The following is a 21662-nucleotide window of genomic DNA, read 5'->3' on the forward strand; positions in this document are numbered from 1 at the left end:
TGGATTTATAAAAATGAGCCATCTGTATAGAGATGATAAAACTGATGAGAAAAAGAACATGCCAAGAGAGAATATATGAACAAAAGAGATGACCTGATTCAGAGTGTTTACCTCCCTGGTAAACCCAAGTTTACCAAGGAGGTGATGTAGCAAAATAGTTGTAGAAGGAACAATAAGACAGTAATAGAACCAGGAGATAGTTATGTCATTATAACCAAAGCAGGGAAAAAGGGGTTGACTGTGTCAAAAGATTCAAAGAGGTCAGTTAGCATGAGGGATAGAAAAGGATCATAAAGCAATTTAGTAAAGAGAGATTTGGAACTCTTAAAAAAATAATTTGAGAATTCCAATTTTTGGTGATTAAGTTCATGACAAAGACAATTTTAAAATGAGAAAGCAGTATTTGGATTGGATGCCAGATTTGCAATTTGGCACCTTAATCAGGGATCAAGAAACCAGTTGACAGTGATGTGATAGAAGTAAAAGAATATAGATGTCTCTTTATAGGAACTTAACTGTTGGAAGTAAGATCAAATTGATAAATACAGGATGGTAACTCTTTATTTATTTATTTATTTATTTTTAAGTAGGAGAGACCTAAGCATGTTTTTAGGTGATCAGGGAAGGAAGTTAAGGAATAAGGAGAGATTGAGAATGAGAAAGGAAATATGTGGGGTTCAATAGAATTGAGGATACAAATAGATTTAATTTATACAAAGAAAAGAAGCATCTATTCTTCAGAGATGAAAATATGAGGAATGATAATAGGGTTGAAAGATAAGATCAAAGAGTAGAATTTCACAGTTGAAGATCATGTGGTAGCACAGATCTAGATGTTGATGTGACAGTGTAGATGCTACCATGTCTGTGAAAAACTAAAAATAGAGCATGTCATAAGAGTTGTTGATGAACTGAGAGGCTAGAGTATTTTCAAGGAAATGGTAGCACATGAACAATAGAAAAAAAGTATAGATTAAAAATGATGTGGTTGGAAAATTCCAAATGAGGAAAAAAAAATAACTGGAGTAAAATGTACCTAAAAAGAAGTAATGGAAAGTAAAGTTGGAAAGGTAACATACCTGGAAAACAAAGCTAAAAAGTTTGATCTTTGTCTCTTAAGTGTTATGATTCTATGACCTCTTGCACATAGGTGTGTTTGTGTGAATAAGGAAGGGTTTAGAAAGTGTTAAAGATATAAAAAATATTTGTGGCATAGCGTTATCACTCCCCAGTTCTATAATGTATGCTGTGCCTTAATACTTAAGTACAGCTCCCTGCATAAGACTATCTCCAGGGAAACATACAACACAAGAAAATACAAATATAGACACCCTGGAAAGCCATGTAGGTAATCAGACACTCCAGAACTAAATTGTTCAGCTGTAAAGGTCCCATCTGACTCCCTTGTTCTGTTTTCAGCAGTCAGCTTTGCTGCATAAGAGCCAGACACAAGATCAGAAGCCTGGGTATTGCCTTTGATTTTATCAGCTGGTTACAAGCATCTCAGATTGGTAGAAAGGCTAATACCTTTTTTAATCCTTTTGACAGCAAGTTGTACTTTTCTGCCCAACAATTGTTCTTCTTTTGCTGATTTTGATGTAGGTATATGTGAGCCACTAAAAATTTTTAAGTAATAGAGTGACATCTAAACAATTGTATAGGTTTCATTGGTGAGATAAATAATGGGGCAAGAAGGCCAGTAAGTATTCTGAAAATCCAAGTTTGGAGGAATGAAGGTCCAAACTACAGTGGTCTTAAGGTGATTAAAGAAGAAACAATAAATAAGAGACATTTTGAAAGAAGAATCGACACTTCCACTTGACTGCTTCAGAGAAGATGAAGGAAAAGTAAAAGAATCAAATCAATCAACATTTATTGAGAGCCTTCTATAGGCCAGCATTATGTTAAGTAAGCACTGAGGTTACAAAAATAAGCAAAGAGCAGGGCCTGTCCTCAAAGATTTTATACAGTATAAACAAGACAGACAATATGCAAAAAAAAGCACACAAATAGGAAAGAAAAGAAAGCAAGCAGTGGATTTAAAAGGGATTAGAGAAGGCTTCCTGTACAACTTGGGGATTTTAGTTAGAATTTAAAGAAAGTCAGAAAGGTCATTAAGTGAAACATTCCAGAATGCTTTGAGCCAAGAGATGGAATAAATGTTTTGTTCATGGCACAGCTAGGAGCGAGTGTCACTGGAGTGAAGAATACAAGTTGGGGAGAAAGGTTAAAATGACAGGAAAGATAGGAGTAAGCTAAGTTGTAAAGGTTCTTGAATGCTAAGCAAAGTATTTTATATTTGCTCTTGAAGGCAATTGGAAGTCATGGATTTATTGAGCGGGAGGTGGGGAAAGAATGACATGATCTGACCTGTGTTTTGGGAAAAATCACTCTAATGGCTGAATGCAGAATGGTTTGGAATTGAGGAGAAAGTTGAGGCAAGCAGCCCACCATTAGCTATTTAGTTATTAAGGTGTAAAGTGATGAGCGCCCCTGTACTAGAATGGTGGCAGTGTCAGAATAGAAGTGATATTTTGGGGAGATGTTCGAAAGATGCAATCGACAGGTCTTGACAGCAGACTATGTATGGTGGGATAAGAGCTAGGAATCCATTTATGGCTGGAAGCCGGAAGGACTGGGAGAATGGTATTGCCTTTACAGTAATAGGGAAGGTGGTGGGGGAAAAGGTAGGGAGAATGATATTGAGATGTCTTGCATATATTGAATTTAATATGTCTACTGGACATTGAGTTCAAGATGTCTGAAAGATAATTGGAAATGCAAAACTGGAGATTAGAAGAGAGATTGGGACAGGAAAGATTATTTTTGAAAATCATCAGTTTAGAGATAATAATTAAGTCCTTGGGAACTAATGAGATCACCAAGTGAAGTAGTATAGAGACAGCAGAGAAAAGGATCCTGGGCAGAACCCTGAGGGACCTGCAGTTAGTGAATGTGATTGGAATGAGGATCTAGAAAAGCAAGCACAGATAGATAGAAGAACTAGAGGAGAGTGGTATCTTGAAAACCTAAAGAAAAGAGAGAATCAAAGAGAGACTGATCACTAGTGTCAAAGGCTGCAGAGAAGTCAAGGAAAATAAGGATTGAGAAACAGCTGTTGGATGTGGCAACTAAAATCATTAGTAACTTTGGTGAGAGAGGTTTCAGTGGAAGGGATTAAGAAGAGAATCAGGGGAGAGAAAGTATAGGTGCATATTGTAAATGACCTTTTTGAGGAGTTTGGCTACAAAGGGCAAAAGAGATATTGAATGATAGGAAGCTGGGATGGAACATGGATCATGGAAAGGTTTTTTTAAGGATTGGGACACAAAACCATGTTTTTAGGCAATAGGAAGCCATTAGAAAGGTAGAAAATACAGATAAGTGAAAGTGGGGATGACTGAGGGATCAGGATGTTAAAGGAGGAAGTAGGGAAGGAGATCACTTAAACAAGTAGAGGGGTTAGCCTTGGTAAAGAATCTGACTGCTTTAGCATTTGAAACAGTAGTAAGAAAAAGGGGCAGAAGACACCTGAATGATAGATGAGGAATAAGGAGTTTGGCAAATGGCCACTAGAATACTAGATAGAATGATGCCATTAAGAGGATAATAAGTTTGGGAGATATTCTGGGCTAACCTTGGTTCAGGCCAATATAGTGATTCATGGCTCTGGTTCAAATGCATTAAGACATGTTGGAACTATAAAATGTGAAAAAAATTACTTTAAAAAAAGTTGGAAAGGATATAGTTTATATTTACCTTGGTGAATGGGGTCAGAATGGAGTTCCTTGTAAAAGTAGATATTTTGCTAAAACTTAACACTAATACTCAGTTGAACACTTAATTCCAAAGATTGGACTTTTTGTTCCATAGGTAGCAAGGAAGCCAAATAGTTTTTCAGCTCTCTTAAAAGACAAACTGACCAGTTCTACTTATATAAAACAAGTTCTGGTATTCTTATGAATTTGTTTTTGAGCTTGTTGAATTTGAGAGGTCAATGAATTAAGAAGCTGAAATGTCCAATATGAATCTAGAGATAGAAAGCCAGAGAAATATATTCAAGATTACCTTCATAGAAGAAGGTTGGTGAATGGGAGAAGTCAAAACATGAACACTGAAGAGGACAGAGTAGAGATGAAGGAACCTTAGACTTAACTGAAACTCAGTCCAAGAAGAATCAGGATTAGGAGTTGGGAAGAGGAAGAGAAGTCAGCAAAGGAGAAAGAAATTCTTAATTTATGTGTCATAGATCTGTTGGAAAGCTGGTGGTTTATGGGTTCCTTCTCAGAATAATATTTTTAAAAGTGTTATTCAAGGGAACAGACTTTTAAAAGGATTTTGTGTCTAAGCATAGGATTTATAATTTACAAAGCAAGCTAATTACTGAAATGTGTTATCAGATTTTTTAAAAAAAGTTCACAGACTGTTGTGAAAGATGCTATAGTATTACAGATTATAGTGGAAGGATATTTTATTTAGACCATAATAATTCACAGTTGTACATAAACAGTAATATTTACATTGTTCATAGACCATTGACTTAAAAAAAACCAACGAGATGGATAAATGATTTAGAAATAATGTTTACATTTCTATCTAACCTTGATGACTTAGGAGAGCTTTTTGTTAATTGCTAAACTGATTTGACCATGAAATATTTCTGAACTTGGAAATTTTTGACAAAACTCATAACTCCTATTCCGGGGAGTTGTGATGTTATGAATTATTCTCTCTCTTCTGAGGATAACGGAAGGTTGAGGAAATTTTACCATAAGACTGAGAAAGTTAACCCTATTTTCACACAGAAAAATTTAAGCATGCAAATAATAGGGCATACAAAATAAATGTGTTAACATTTTTATTGTACTTTTAATGTTTTAGTGATTTCTTTTTTATATTACTCCTCACACTTTGTCACTTTCCACAGACTCTAATGTATCTCTCCTTTGTAACAACTAAAATTTTGCAAACCAAATCAGTATACTTTGGTCGTATCTGAAAACATATCCCTTATTTCTCACTTCTAGGCTACCACTATCCCCGAGAGCTGGGAGATATGATTTTTTGAAGTTAATGTTTGGTTATTACATTGAATAGAGTTCTAAAATAAGTGTGTTTTTTTTTTTAAACATCATTGTGGTGATTGTATATGTTCTCTTGGTTCTGTTTACTACAACCTAGAACTGTTCATACAAGTCTTCACACAAATCATAGAGGGGGAAAATATTGTCAGCATTGAAATTCTTACAGAACTTTGATTTATATCATGTGGAACACGAATGTCTTGGGCAACTTAGTTTGGGAAACCTTAATCTAGAAGCTTGTAAATTAAAATTGTTTTCATTTTGAGAGTAAGGTAGAGAAAACTTTTAAAATCCTTACATTAGTTTCATTTAACTCTCTTTTGTTTTTCAAAATTTTGTCTTATCATCTATTTTACCATTCTAAATTAAAACCAATAAATTCATGGGTTTGGGTATCTGTGTAAGATACAGGTCTTACCCTATACTAGGGCATCTTCTTCATACCTCATCTTGAGAATGTACTCTGGAAGAACAGACACTAGACAGATTGCCAGAAATAACTTCCTAATTTCCTGCCAAGGTGTTTTTAATAGGAAAAAAAAGGTAGTGGTTTTGATATAATTGGCAGTGAGGGCCAGATCCTTTAGTTATAGTGAAACATGTGGTGAATGGTTTTTCTCTCATCAGATAAGAAGTTTTTCTGTTTAGAATGGAAGATAATGCTGAAGGAAAGAAAAAATTTATAACTTCCAAGTGCACTAGACATTGTGAGTTTTATATATTTAAGTATTGGAAATGGACAATGAGCCCAACCTAGCTTTGAATAGAAGACTGAAGGGGACCAAATTTGGGAAAATTCATTGGATTTTTGACTATATGTTGTCTCAAGAGTCCATATTTTTAAGTAATAATAGCTCTCAGTAATGATATTTAGCTATGAGACTTGCCTGAATGACTTTATAAGAATCAAAATTACATGTGACCCAAAGGTCAGAGGTAAGTTACACGATGAGATATATAAGCAGGCTTCAGTGTATTAACAGCAATGAAATGTCTACAATAGTATAAAAGATATTAAGAATGTATGTGGGTAGAAAAGGAGGCATTCTTGTAGTGTGACAACAGTGAGGACTAAGAGACAGCTTTTGTACTACTCTAGTTTTCACAACATACTAAATGAATTGCATTTTATCTTTTATCTCCATCACTTAGCACACTCCTTTACTATAATTAGATAAAATTGAATCCTAGTACTTTGAGTAGAATTTTTGTGGAGTTTTTTCAGAAAGATGGGCAAGAATAGTACAGGTATGAAAAGGGGTGGAGCGATTACAACATTAGAGTCTTTCCTCTTTCAGATTAAACTATCGAAATATAGTATTTGTAATTCACAGACTGGTTTTCCATTTCCTTTTTTGTTTTGAGACAGTTAAGTTGCATGGTGGATACATTGCTAGTCCTGGTGTCAGGAAGACTCTTTTTTTCTGAATTCAAATTTGGTCTCAGACATTAAGTGTGTGACTCTGGGCAAGTCATGTACCCCTGTTTGCCTCAGTTTCTTATCTGTAAAATGAGCTGGAGAAGGAATCATTATCTTTGCCAAGAAAATCCCAAATGGGCTTGGGAAGAGTTGATCATAACTTAAACAAGTGAACAGCAGCAACAGCAACAAAAGCAGGCTGTTAAGGATTTATATCAAAATTAGCATTGGTTTTTTGAGAGAGCAGAGACTATATGCTCTTTACATTGTGGATACTTCATATAAACACTTCAGATTAAATTGATCATTTTTCTAAACTGACTTCATATCACTACAGATGTCTCATGTTTTAAGTATATTCATTTAGTCATTTTTGGATTTACACGTTTTCTAAAGTAGGGAACAAATTTGTTGTATATACAGGCATCCCTTGTTTTAAGCATATTCAGTAAGTAAGAGACAGAACAGTGAGAGGTGGAAAAAAGAGAAAATGTTATGTGAGAAATAGAAATTAAATCATTTTGGACAAAGAGCAGATGTTAGAGTCACATTAAGGATGAAGTCTTTTTAGAGGGGATAAGAGAAAACTTTGCAGACAAATGTCTCTTTATTAGACAAACTTCATTCTCTCTAGTTGTAATTTGCTTTCTTCCTCCTACAATTTAATTTATATTTTCATGTAAAATATATTCTGTTTTTTCTTTTCTTTGAATGTACTCTCTTTGAGGGTTGGGTAGGCTTACATTTTTGTTTTTGTATTCCCTTATACAGATCATGAGGTGTAGCAGTCCCTTATTTAACAATGCTTATTGAGTTGAATTGAAATTGTAAAGGATACAAATAGAAAGTGGCTGGAGCTTAGAGGTGGGATAGTCCTTTCTCCCTTTGGCAACTTCCCTATTGTGTTTAAGTTTAAAAAAAAAAAACAACAAAAAAACCAAAAACGAGATTGTGATTAATCTATTAGAAATATCTTCTCTTATGTAGGTTTAGAAAATTAATACTAACTTTTATTAAAATTCATACTCCCACAGGGTACAAAATTGCCTTGCCTTCATTCCTTATCAATAGTATGGTTGAACTGTTTGTTAATCCCTTACTATCTGATTTTTGTACCTATTATTCTAAAGAAAATGTTTCTTTATAATTGCTTTTGAATTCAGTAGCATTTGATGTTGTAGGCCATTTTTCTTGTTTGCTTCTGTTTCTTCTAAATTTAATTCTCTTACCATTTATACCACATTACCTGTATTTCTTATTTTATTTTACAGTTCCATCCTTACTTTATTATTTTTTTTTCTTATGTACTTAAGTGCTTGAAAAAATTGTATTGTTCCTTGTCCTCTAAACATATATTTAACTCTATACATTAAAATATAAACAGAGCACTATTTGGAAAGGAAAGTCATTACTAAGTAGAGAGGATTCATGAAAAGACTTCTTGTGATTACTAAAGGTGGTAATTTAGTTGGGACTGTTCAGTTCAGTTATTTTTCATTCATGTCTAACTTTTTGTGACTCCATTTAGGGTTTTTCTGGCCAAAATACTGCAGTAGTTTCTGTTTCCTTCTCTAGCTCATTTTACAAGGTGAGAAAAATGAGGCAGTTAAGTGACATATTGAGGATCACATAACTAATAAGTATCTGAAGACTGGATTAGAACTCTGAAAAAAGTCTTTCCTGATTCCAGGCCGTATGTTCTCTAGGCACCACCTGGACTTTAAAAAGATAGTAATTTAACAAGTCAGGTGGGTTAACATTTTAGAATAAGGAAAAGCATGACCTCTGTGGTATGGAGGTAATTTTTGCTTTATGGCATCTCATTCACTTTGTACATATGGCTCACCGAACATGTCAGACGCCCTCTTTATATTTTCCTGATATAGATAAAACATGTAGACTGTCCAGTGGTCATCCCTTACTCTAGTTAAGTGATGTATTCATCTTTTTTTTCTTTTCTTGGCTATGCTATTGGTAAATTAGATAGGTATTTATCTAATTTATTGATAACCTAGGAATAAAGAAGACTTAAATTGGAACCTTACCTGAGATACTGACTATGTGGTCCTGGATAAGTTACTTAGCCTCTTTCAGCCTCTGTTTTCCCATCTATAACTTCACAGGGATTTTAGGAAAATCAAATGAGGTAAAATATTTAAAGAACTTTTTGAACTTTAAAATACTATATAAATGTTGCTTTTTGTTGTTCTCTGACATCTCTTCACTTCTGAATGATGTCATTATGCTTTAGTCTATTAAAGAGATAATTGCACATATCCATTGCTTTTTGAGTGATCTTTACCTTCATTTCTTTGCACACTGTAATATATCATGATTCACACCCACTTATTATTTTCACCAGAATATTGGTGTTCAAAAAAACTAACCTTTGTTTCAGAGAGAAGTGTAAAGGTAATTAAAAATGTGCAATATGGAAATCTAGTACATTCTTTTTCTCCTAATTCTGAGTTACTCATACATTTGAACTGTCCAAGATATATGTTTTGATAGATGAGTTGTATATGTTGTTCATCCAGCTATATATTATAATCTGGACAATAGATAGATTTGTGTGTGTGTGTGGGGGTGTGTGTGTGTGGGGGTGTGTGTGGTTTTTTTTTCCTATGTAGTTAGTTAGATCAAATTCTTTTGAGTGATTATGGATCTCCCTTAGGATGGTCTGAGGTATGTTGTATAATCAGCATAATTATCATCTGACAACAGTTAACATTTAGAGATTCTCACCTCTTTCTTCCTAAGATAAATAGGGAATTTCTTTTTTAGTTAGGCTTAGGGCAGTGATACTATCCATGGCAGTAGCAAACATGAAATAATAATAATAATAATGATGATGATGATGATGATTATGATGATGATGATCCCTTTAATGAAGAGGAATTTTATGTATCACCCAATGTCCAAGTCCTCTGCACACAGGAAGTCAATAAATAGGTGTTGAATTGAATAACATTTTAGTCTGAATTATTATGTTTCTATTGAATTGTTTTCCAGATTTTGGCTATGTGTCATGCCATTTCTATTTTTGATTTTGAAAAAGATCTAAACATAATGAAAGATGAAATTACATTAGCCTGCTGACTAGGGAAAATAGTCTTTTTTTTTTGCTTCAGCAAATATTTAGTCCATTCTTTGTAGTAATCTTATTTTCATTGATAAGCATATCATTCTAATTAAGATCTTGTTTAGTGGTAGATGGGGCTAAATTAAAAATTAATTCAAAAACCTAGGATCATGCACCTAAAAATCTTAATTGTATAAAATAAACATATATACTTAGGCAACAATTCCTAATCAAGTATGGGCATGCTTCAAAACAGAACATTTGTAAAAGAATTATATGGATATAAAAATGTTAAATAATTTACAGTTATATCCCTAAAGCTCCATTGGGATAAGAATTTATACATCTTGGATTCCCATCTGTTCCCAAAATCACCCTGTTGCTTCTTTAAGTACATTACTACTTTTGGCAAGCTGCTTTTTTGATTCACCTGTCATGTAAATTATTTAATTGGGCAAGAGCATTCCTTTTCTTCCTGTTCTGCTTGTTGTTGGAAATAATTTTTTTTTTAAAGTTGAGTATGTGCCACATAGTTAAATGTGTAATTTTATTTTAGTGTTCTAGTTGTATACATGCCAACTTCTTTTTGATTGAATATTTATGAGCTTTGGTGTTCTGCATATTTATAGTAATATACTTCAATTAGTTTTTTGGAAGACATGTTGGACAAAAGATTTAAAAATTGATGGAAAAAGAAAACTTTAGTAAATGCTTAAGTGGTAAGATGTTAACATGAATAGGTACTTTTTTTTTTAAGCTTATCAAACTAAATATGGATAGAAATTCAGGAAAACAATAATGAACACGTGAGACATTCAGATTTTAATTTTTTCCTGTTTACTGAGCATCACAGTATCTTCCTTATATAATCACACATCCTTATTGGTTCTATAAATTCCCTCAAAAGTGAATTATTTTTAATAGCACAATAAAAGTCTAAAATATATAGCCCTTCCCATATATATATATTATATATATATATATACATATATATATATATATATATATAGTATGTAGATTAATAAATAGAAACTAGAGATGTTTGTTTTGATAATTTAAAAATTTTATGTATGAAGTAAATATTTTCACAGCACAATTCTTCTCAGTTCTGATTAGTGACAGATGTGAAAAATGAAACAATCAATAAAATGTAAACTTTGTTTTAAGTTTTTATATTGGATACAACTGAAACAGCAGCAGCAAAACACTTTGAAAGCTGAAATTCATGTTTAAATTGTGCAGTAATATAATTTGGCATAAGAAACAGTAGGAGGTAGCAGAAGTGAGAAGGGTACAGGTCAGGAAGACCTGGATTTATGGCATAGAGTGAGTAAGCCACTTTAAGATGGCAGTGTGCCAGATGACTATAAGATAGTAAGTTGTAGAGCATGTGCCATTCTGCCTTTTATAGGAATATCTTTGTTGGGAATTACTGTATCAATGAAATCATAGGTCTAGTTCAAAAAATAATTATTTGTTAGTTATAAAAATGATTAAAACTTTTAAAAATCCAAACTTATTTTTAGTCATATTCTCGAGTTAATGTATTGTTAATTAAAATGAGCTACTAATCCAATTTTACAAATAGTTTTAGAATTTATGAGCTTAGGTGTTTTACATATACATAAATTAGTAGAGCCTGTTTCCTGAGCAACTTGGATATGTTACAGACATATTTTCTATTTTCTCAGTTTCCTGCAAGTCTTTGCCATCACTATATTCCTCATTTTGGATTCAGAGCTATATTTTCTATTAAGTGGGGGAAGAGGGAAGAGTCCTTTCCTGTTTTTTAAAGCATATGACTCTTGTAAGCACAACAATGACATCAATAGGAAGAAGTCATCTGTTGTTGTCTAAGTCAGGCTGTATATATATATATATTTAATCTGGTGACACTGGTTGATTCACTCAATGCAAAGATCCTGTTAAAGTCTAATAAAATATTGGGAGCCTGTTAAAAAAAAAAAGTCAGATCAATTAATTTAAGATAAATAGGACTTTTAATTATGAAAATGTTGAGATATAATCTACTCTTAGATAAAAAATAGCGCTCTCCTTCTCTCTCTTTTTATATATATATTTAAAATTGTTTTGTGATCATCCTCCCTTTAAAATTAGAGTGTAAAATAACTACAATATAAAACTAGGGTGTAAACAGGACGGGAAGCATGTCTTATATTTTTATGTTCATTACATTGATTATCAGGATTCTTGATGATTAATCAAGTCTCAGTAAATAGTAAGTACCCTTTCCCATCTTCCATTCCTTAGAACAACTATTTGGTCTAATTATATAATAAAATGTTATGAAAAAAATATGCAAAGAAGCTGTTAAAGTGAAAAAATATTGGTAGCCTAAATGAAAAAAAATTGAGTCAAATATTTTAATTTAATTAGATAAACAGGACTTTTAATTATGAAAATTTTGAGATATAGTAATTTGGAATTGCTCTGTGGTTGTTATATCTTTAAAATTAAAGTGTAAACTCCTTCGAAAGCATGCCTTATATTTTTGTGTTCACTTCCTTGATTTTCAGGGTGCTTGATGAAAATTGAGCCTCATTTAATGCTACTCTTTCCCATCTCCCATTTCTTAGAGCAAATTTATAGTTTAATTTTGTAATGAGATCTATTGTAAAAAAAATACATACATATACATATATGTGTGTGTATATATATATATATATATATATATATATATATATATATAATTTTTCTTAAATTAGCTATCTAAATTTTAATCTTCCAACTATAAACAGTCATTGATTGCAATTGATTTTATTGATTTGTATGGAGAACAAAGAAAAGATCATGTAAAATTTGATATATAATGTAATGGGATATCTTTATTATTTTAAAAGTTTTTAAAATTTCTTTAAAAATTTTTTTAAACTTTAGTGACAGACTGGATTTTGGACAGAGATCCTCAGGAAGAAATACTAAAAGCATTTAAATTATTTGATGATGATGATTCAGGCAAAATAAGCTTGAGAAACTTGCGACGGGTTGCTCGAGAGTTGGGTGAAAACATGAGTGATGAAGAACTTCGAGCCATGATAGAAGAATTTGATAAAGATGGTGATGGAGAAAGTAAGTTTGGAACAAAACCTGTTTTCAGATTTTATCTCAGTAGTATTGCTGATAATTTCATATGTGGCTTTTTGTCCAACTGTTCTTACTTAGTTGTTATGTTTGGTACTAAGAGCTAATTCTTTGCAAAATTTAACTAAATTTGTTTTTGTCTTCTCAAAGCCTTCCATTTCTGTATCTTTTCTTCCTGTAGTCTTCGTTCTCTTCTAAGGATTTTAGTGTATTCTTATTAAGGCTTTCTCTTCTCTGGAGAATCTGATATATCATATCTTGACAGATTTTATTATTTTCTTTCTCTGAGGAATATTTCAAATTTTATTTTACTTGAGCAAGGAATTTTAGGCATTAAGCAGTAAATGAGGCATTGTGGCATAGTGGAGCTTAGAGTGTTAGTCTTAATAATGTAAGAAAGAAAGTGGGAAGCCGAAAGGCTTTGGGCAAAGAAACCAACCTTTAGTAAAAGAAACAAAGGTAGAGTACAGATTTCCCATTATGTTTGAGACCCCAAGATACAAAATTCCTAGTTATTTATAGGTCTTTTGATTGATGTATGATGAAAAAGGATTTGCTGTTGTGCAGATCAGTGCCTTTTTACTCAAACAGGCTCTTGTGAAAAATATATAAAATATATAAATATGTATTTAACATAAATAAAATATTTTAATCATAAAGATAAATATTCAGGTGTGATTATTATGGTTACATACTTAAGACACACTTTGTAATGCTTTAGTGGCACTTTTGAGGTTAATTAACACAAGAATTTCCCTGATACTACATCTTACTTTGGTTAAATAGAGGTTTTTATCAGAGTCTATATTCTTCCTATAATTCATACTTATTATTCTATGAAGTTACTTATTATTCTATGAAGTTAAATTACAGCTAATAAATGATTATAAAGTGAAGCACTCAAGGCACTGATTATTGATCTTTACCATTTAATCTTGCCTTTTATCCTTAGAAGCTATTGACCCCAGTCCAAACAGTTAACTTCTCAGTGCCTCATTTTCTCCTCCTATAAAATGGGATTAACAATATCACCCTCAGAATATTGGGAGAATAAGCATAGTACATGATAAAGTACTATTTAAGTGTGAACTAGTATGTGAATAGAAAGTGGAAGGAATGTATCTTAATAGGGACTATACTACATCCATAGCTTAAAAAAATCATGCTATAGGAAAGGTACTATGGCATAGTTAGAAAGCTCATAGTATGGACTTGGGAATCAGAAGGTTTGGATTTTAGGTAGATTTGTAATCTTGGCCTCATTTTCCTCATATATAAAATAAAGACAAGATTTTTATTTGAGGCTTCTTCAAGTTTTAAAATTCAGTGTATATTTTATGAAAAGCCATAACTTTAGAAGAATATTTTGACTCCCACTCTTCATTTAGTATCATTTTATTATTTTTCAACACAAATGGTCTTGAGATTGGATAAAATTTTTAATTTTGGACAAAGCTAACCATTAAAAACATATGGAGTATACGTGTTCATTCTTATTGTAGAGTAATTCAGCGCTTCCAGTCTTTTTTTTTTTTTTAACTTTTCTTGATTACTAGGACAAGAGATATGATGTTAGTGTCATCCTTAAACACCTCCGGATGCAAAACTTCTAACAGTAACTGAAAAGATGAATGTGTAACAAACAGTTATTTAAACACTAGGAGCACTTGAAGTATGATTTTTGCTTGGTAACTCCATATGCTATTTGAAGAACCTGATGATTGGGACACTGCCTTTTAGACTCCAAGTTGATCTGAAGCTTTTGCTTAAGAAAAGCAGCTTTTTTCCATTACATATCATAACTGCATGCTAGACTTCTCTATCACTGCCTCCTACTTTTGCTTCGCAGTAGGTCCCAGCTCTGCTCTTTTGCTTAAAGCTGTTTCAGTACATCCTTGAAGCATTTCTTTTGCCCTCACTGCTTGTGATTATCTCATTTCAGTTCACTGTAGAACAGCTGCTTGGGTATCCTGCTGTCATCCATTCTTTGCTTAGGTCCAACCCAACTGAGCTGTCATGAGGAGCATTGCTTTATTGCTTGAAGTCAATATGCTTTGTTAGTGATCTTGCCTTTGCTGCTTAATGTTCATTTGAGTTATTTTGTAACCCATCTACAATGCCCATCATGAAAAAAACTCGGAAATTTCTCAATCACATGCCACTGTCTTCTGAAAGTATGTCAGTTTTCAGTACATAGGCCTTAATGGAAATAAAATGCAATTCTTGTACTCCTTCATAGAATTTAAAAAACTTAAATTTTATAATTAAAAAGTAGTTATTTAGGGTTCAAGTATAATGATAGTGACTCACATGAATTATATTTTAAAACTGGTCATGTTTAATAGATATGAGTTCATAAATATAATTTGGAACTTTATATAACTATGTTCATTGATTTATTTGAGACCATATCTTACAAAAATTGGTGGAAGGAGTTCTGTAAGACTCTTTAGCCTAAAAGAGACTTGGTAGAGGTATGGGGAATTGAGAGCTATCTGTATAAAGAAGGTGAGACTTGCTTTGCTTGGACTCAGAGGGTAAAATAAAAATAGTATATGGAATTTGCAGTGAGGCAGATTTTCACTTGATGTGTGTAAAACTTTTCTAATTATTAGAACAGTCTATTTATGGAGTGGGGTTACTTTGAGGAGGAGTCTTCCTGCCCACTCATCCCCATATCCTTTTTAGAAGTCTTCAAGTGAAGTCTGAATGACTGCTTGTAGGATATTGTAGTTAGAGTCCTTGTTAAGTTAGAAATTGAATTAGATATCCTCAAGTTTCAACTCAGTCTTTAATTGCAATAAGGTTAGGAAAAAAAAAGACAGTGTTAACATTAAAATTTTTAAATGTAGGTTTGACTGCTATGATTTTATATAAAATATTTAAAATTAAATTGTCAACATGTAATTTTCTGTAGGTCCCTTGTAATCTTTGAATTTAATATGACTTAAAAGCCAAATAGCATCAGTTCTACTTTTTTTAAGCCATTGGTCACAACATAAAAGACAGATAAATATATATTCTTATTGCTTAGAAGAATGATCTTTTATCATCATGAACTGGAATGGTCTGGTCCTTTCTTTTTACATGGGTACTTGAACCCAAATTTATATGTGTGCTTACTTCTCAGAAATCTTCAGGGAATGGAATGATGACAGTTAGGTTTTTAATATCTAATGTGAATTTTTTAATTGTATATTTAGTGCATTTTTTGTAGATAAAAATCTAGATATTATCTTTTAAATAATAATGGTACATATATATATATATATACATGTATATATATATATATATATATATAAAGTTGATAGTCATTTTTTAGTAAATCCTATTTTTTAAATTTTTTCTCATATATTTTATTTTCTAATACCTAAATCAGTTGTTGGTTTTTCTGTATATTCTTCATCAATTTTCTTTATCCTTAAAAATTTTTTTAAAATGTATAACATATTGGGAAATTTAAAAATAGTTGTTTCTCCCCCTATTTTGTAGGGTGTTAAGAAGATAGTGAATGAGGAGTTAAGTGAAGTAAAGCAAAAAAAATCTGTTTTTAGCACATAGTAGCAAGTTATAATTATAAAATATATGATATTGACACAGAATCTTTCTCCCTCTCCAAAGTTGTATAAAATAGAAAAGGTCATTCTTTTTAAAATTTTATTTTTAAATATTTTGAATTTAATGAATGTACCCCAAAATCATTTCCATATGCAAAACAGCATAGAAAAAGATTATTTGTGAAAATAGAAATCTCTGTTATGTTCAAGCTTGCTGTTAAAAAATATATAATGAATGCAGTCTGTTATTTTTAAAGCTGTCCATGTCTCTGTTTCCTTTTGAACTTCATTTTTCTTCTGTGCATTAAAAAATTGCTTCAGTGATCATCTTTTCTTCTTTTTAGGGAGGTATCTCTGTTGCTAGCTCCCCTCTCCCATCAAACAGAGAAAAACACACCTCTTATAATAAATAAGCATAGTCAAGCAAAACAAATCCACACATTTGCCATATCCAAAAATATATGTTTAATTCTCCAGCTTGAGTCCATCATCCATCCTTCTGTCAGGAAATTGTGTAACATACTTATGCATCATTCCTGTTGAAGAAAATTTAATCTTTTAAAAATTAAAGTTGAAATCAAGTAGCTCTTTTGGTGTAACTGTTGGGTACTATTTGTGGCATAATAAAATTGTGGCATAATAAAATATCCGTATCTATAAAATAAAAAGGTTGGTCTAGATAAACCATAAAGGCCTGTCCAGCTCTAAAATTGTAAGATTCTATAACTCAGTTAAAATCCATTAAACTCTTTTGGATTTCTTCATCATTTATTACATTTTTTTTTCTAATTATGTTGTGAGGATCGAATTAGAATTTATATAAAGATTTGGGTCACTGAAAAATAGTATATAAGTCATTAGTAGGTTAAAATGAGTTAAAAGAAAAGAGAAACATTAGAATATTAGCAAGTTGGAAGAAAATTTAGAAATGCAAGCATTAAATAATGGTATAAAATGAGAAAAATAAATATACCATTGGTGAATCTGGCAGAAAGAAAATTGCATTTATTTTTTGGGTTACTTTTCCTTAATATCTTTAATATTTTGATAATATTTTGAAATAAATATATTTTCTCCGAGGGATGAAAATCACTAAATCTTGCCAGCCATTTATAAATATAATTAAATATTGCTTCTTAAGTTTTCAAAGTGCTTTACATTTATTATCTTTATATGTTCCTCAAAATAACTATTTGAAGTAGGTACTGTTGTTTATTACACTTCAATAGAAAAGGGACGTGAGGCAGGCATTTACCCAAGGTCATGCAGCTAGTAAGTCTTGAGGCAAGATTCAAATCTTTGTGAATCAAAAGCTCCAACCATATTGCCCACTTGCTGCCTATTAACTTAATATGTTAAAATGTTTTAAATGCACTTTAAAAATATATTTAAACACATTATGAAACTGTTTATCATTTTAAAACTTCCCATATCAAATCTGATTTAAAATCCAAATACTTAAGATTTCTCAATTATGGAAAATTGAAAGAAGGAAGGAAGGATTTGTGCAGTGCTTTTTATTTGCTGAACAAATTATTCATAAATCTGTTTGAAGTGTAAAACAATACTTTCAGCATATTCTTCACCACATTAAATGTCTGTTCTACCCTGTTTAAATTTATACTACCCAGGCTGGCATCTACTAGGTTGTTAGCTCCTTAAATCAGGGATGATGTCTTTTATTTGTTTTTACTTCTCTCCTTAATCCTGGGATTATGGCTGGGGGTCTCTTGGCTCTGGTCTTGTGTTTCTACTATACCATAATTGCTGTGAATAATTTGTGATGTGGCAAGCTATGCCTTTAAGACTACATCCTGTTTTTCAGGGTTCATTAAACACCAAGTACTCTAATTACTACTTAATTTATTTGCCATCTTACTCTAATGGGCTTCCTTTTTCTGATTTTTTAAAAAATAAGACAGTGAGGTATTGGAAAGAATACTTGTCTTAAAAAAGAATTGATTCTATTCCTGGTTCTGCCACTGTGCTATGTGATCTTGATCAAGTCTTTTTGTTGGTCAGGACTAGTTTTCTTATTTGTAAATGAGGACATTGGGTAAAGATAATTTCTAAGGTCCCTTTCAGTTCTGACAGCCTATGAAATTGGTTGTTTCTGAATTTTTCTTTTAACAGCAGATATTTTGGTTAAAGTTAGTAAGGCTGTTATCATCTTATTCCTAAATTGTTGTTTTATTCTTATTTACAGATAGATTCACTTACATTGTCTTTGATTAATTTTTATATTATCTTTGCAGTGATTATTAATTTTTTGAGTTTATTGACGTACCTTTTTTTAAAGATCATTGTTACTGTTCATTAATGTTCTCCCATTAGACCCCTCCTTTATGAGAAATAAATTTGGTCAAACAATACCAATAATCCATTGGCCATCTCTCAAAATATGTATTTCATTCCTCACTTTTCTGCCTCTTTTTTGCAAGAACTGGGACGTTTTTTTCTCTGATGTAATGGCTATTCAATTGCATTGATTAGAATTCTGAAGTCTTTTCCAGGTTTTTTTCTTTTTCTTTTTTTTTTTTTTGGGCTGAGGCAATTGGGGTTAAATGACTTGCCCAAGGTCATACAGCTAGGAAGTGTTAAGTGTCTGAGGTCAGACTTGAATTTTGGTCCTCCTGAATTCAGGGTTGGCGCTCTAGCCACTGCACCACCTACCTGCCTTGCAGGTTTTTTTCTTTTAACATCATTGTGATAATCAATTAAAATGTTAACTGATTAGTTATTTAGGAAACCTTGTAATTATTTTTCTCTATTCTGTTTTATTATATTTCTCTATTATTTATTATTATTTTTCTCTATTATATATTATACCTTTATTATATTTCTCTATTCAATTTTAGGTTATAAGGTCAGAGTTGTTTTAATTAAAACACTTGTTTATATCCCTATCAAATAATACTATCATTCAGTTTTACAAAGTATAAAATCTCATTAATTGTTGTTGTTCAGTTGTGTTCTACTTTTCTTGACCCTATGGATCATAGCATGTCAGGTCCTTCTATTATCCTCCATTATCTCATAAAGTCTGTCTAAGCTCATGTTCATTGCTTCCAAGATATTATCTATCCATCTCAGTCTCTGCCATCTCCTTTTCTTTTGCCTTCACTTTCCCAACATCAGAGTTTTTTCCATTGAATGCTGTCTTCTCATTATGTGATCAGAGTGTAAACTTCAGTTACAGAATTGACCCCTAGTGAATATTCTGAATTAATTTCTTTAATGTTGACTGATTTTATCTTCTTTCATCTAAGGCACTCTCAAAAATATTTTCCAACACCACAATTTGAAAGCATTGATTCTGCAGGACTCAACTTTCCTTGTAGATCAATTTGCATTGTCATACATTGCTACTGGAAAAAATCATAGCTTTGACTATAAGGACCTTTGCTGGCAAGGTGGTATCTCTGCTTTCTAGTATGCTGTCCAGATTTGCTATAGCTTTCCTTCCAAGGAGCAAGCATTTTTTAATTTCATGGCTGTAGTTGCCATCTGCAGTCATCTTTGAGCCCAAGAATATAAAATCTGACACTGCTTCTATTTCTTCTCCCTCTTTGTGAGGAAGTGATGGGACTAGTTTAGTTGCCAAGATTTTTTTTTTTTTTTTTGAGTTAAGTTTCAAGCCAGCTTTTATATTCTCCTCTTTCATCCTCATCAAGAGGTTTCTTACTTTTTTATTTCAGTCATCAAAGTAGTATTTGAGGCTATTGATATTTTCCCCAGCAATCTTAATTCAGGCTTTTGATTCATTTACCTTGGCATTTTGCATGATTTATTCTGCATATAAGTTAAATAATGTCACAACACACAGCCTTTTAATACTCCTTTTCCAGTCTTAAATCAATCAACTGTTCCATGTTTGGTTCTAACTATTTTTCTTGGCCTACTACAGGTAACCCCAGGAGATAAGATGATCTGGTACTCTTTTGATTCTTTGAGGACTAGCCACATTTTGTTGTGATCCATACAGTCAAAGGCTTTAGTTTAGTCAATGAAGCAGAGGTAGATGCTTTTCTGGAACTTCTTTGCTTTCTGCATAATCCAAAGAATGCTTGCAATTTAGTTTCTAGTTTTCGTACTTCTGCTTCTTTGGAAACCAGCCTATTCTGCTGATAATTCTCTAATATATTGCTAAAGCGTAGCTCTCATTGTTGCATTACTTTGCTTGCATGTGAAATGAGTTCAGTTGTTTGCTAATTTGAATATTCTTTGGTATAGATCTTTGGGACCAACCCAGTGGTCACTGTTGTGCTTTCCAAATTTTGTTGCATATTGAGTACAGCACTTTAGCAGCAGCATCTTTCAGGATTTTAAATACTTCATCTGGATTTTGTCACCTCCACTTGTCCATTGTTAGCACTCTGCTTTTAAGACCCACTTGATTTCATTCTCCAGGATATCTGGCTCTAGATCAGTAATCACACTAACGTGATTATCTCTGCTGTTAAGATCTATCTTGTATAATTCTTTTGTGTATTTTTGTCATCTGTTCTTAATTGTTTCTACTTTGGTTAAGTCCCTATCATTTTTGCTTTTTATCATGCCCCTATTTGCATGAAACATTGCTTTGATGTCTGTGATTTTCCTGAAGAGATTTCTTGTCCTTCCCATTCTGTTATTTTCTGTTTTTTTTTTTTTTTTTTTTTTTTTTTTTGTATTGCTCATTTAAGAAAATTTTCTCTTTGATACTCTTTGGAATTCTGCACTCATTTGGATATCTCTTTTTTTCTCCTTTGCCTTTCACTTTTATAAAGCCTCATCAGACAACTGTTTTCTTTCTTGCTCTTCTTTTTCTTTGGAATGCTTTTAGTTGCTGCCTCCTGTATAGTATTGGAAATCTCTGTTTAGAGTTCTTTAGTTCTTTCTACCAGCTCTAAAATTTTAAGTCTATTCATCACTCCATCTTCATGTTCATAAAGAATGCTAATTAGATCAAACTTATGTTGTCTGATGGTTTTCTTTTTTTTTTTTCTCTTTTTTTTTTTTTTTTTTTTTAAATTTAAATCTGAATTTTGGGGCAGCTAAGTGGTGCAGTGGATAGAGTACCATCAGCCTTGAATTCAGGACCTGAATTCAAAATCTGGTCTCAGATACTTAACACTTACTAGCTGTGTGACCCTGGGCAAGTCACTTAACCCCAGCCTCAAAAAAAAAAAAAAAAAAATCTGAATTTTGCAATAAGGAATCCATGATCTTGAGCCATAGTTAGCTCCAAGTCTTTTTTTTTTTTTTTTTTTTACCTGACTGTAGAGCTTTTATACCTTTGGCCATGAAGTGTATATAATCAGTCTGATTTCTAGATTGACCATCTGGTGATATCTAAGTCACCTCTTGGGTTGTTGAAAAAGAGTATTTGCTATGACAATCAAATTATTCTTTTTGTTTGTATGCCTTCTTCTGTT

At 32.1% G+C, this 21662-nt stretch overlaps 1 protein-coding gene across 1 annotated transcript in view; it reads left to right on the top strand.

Annotated features, from left to right (window-relative positions):
* The window catches only part of CETN3 (centrin 3), a 39574-nt gene that overhangs the window by 13731 nt on the left and 4181 nt on the right, over positions 1 to 21662 (top strand). Inside the window, exon 4 of the mRNA XM_074282120.1 lies at positions 12485 to 12676. Within this exon, the coding sequence (XP_074138221.1) occupies positions 12485 to 12676 (192 nt within the window). The remainder of the gene's footprint in view (positions 1 to 12484; positions 12677 to 21662) is intronic.

Source organism: Sminthopsis crassicaudata, chromosome 1 (assembly GCF_048593235.1).
Source record: "Sminthopsis crassicaudata isolate SCR6 chromosome 1, ASM4859323v1, whole genome shotgun sequence".
Lineage (NCBI taxonomy): Eukaryota > Metazoa > Chordata > Mammalia > Dasyuromorphia > Dasyuridae > Sminthopsis > Sminthopsis crassicaudata.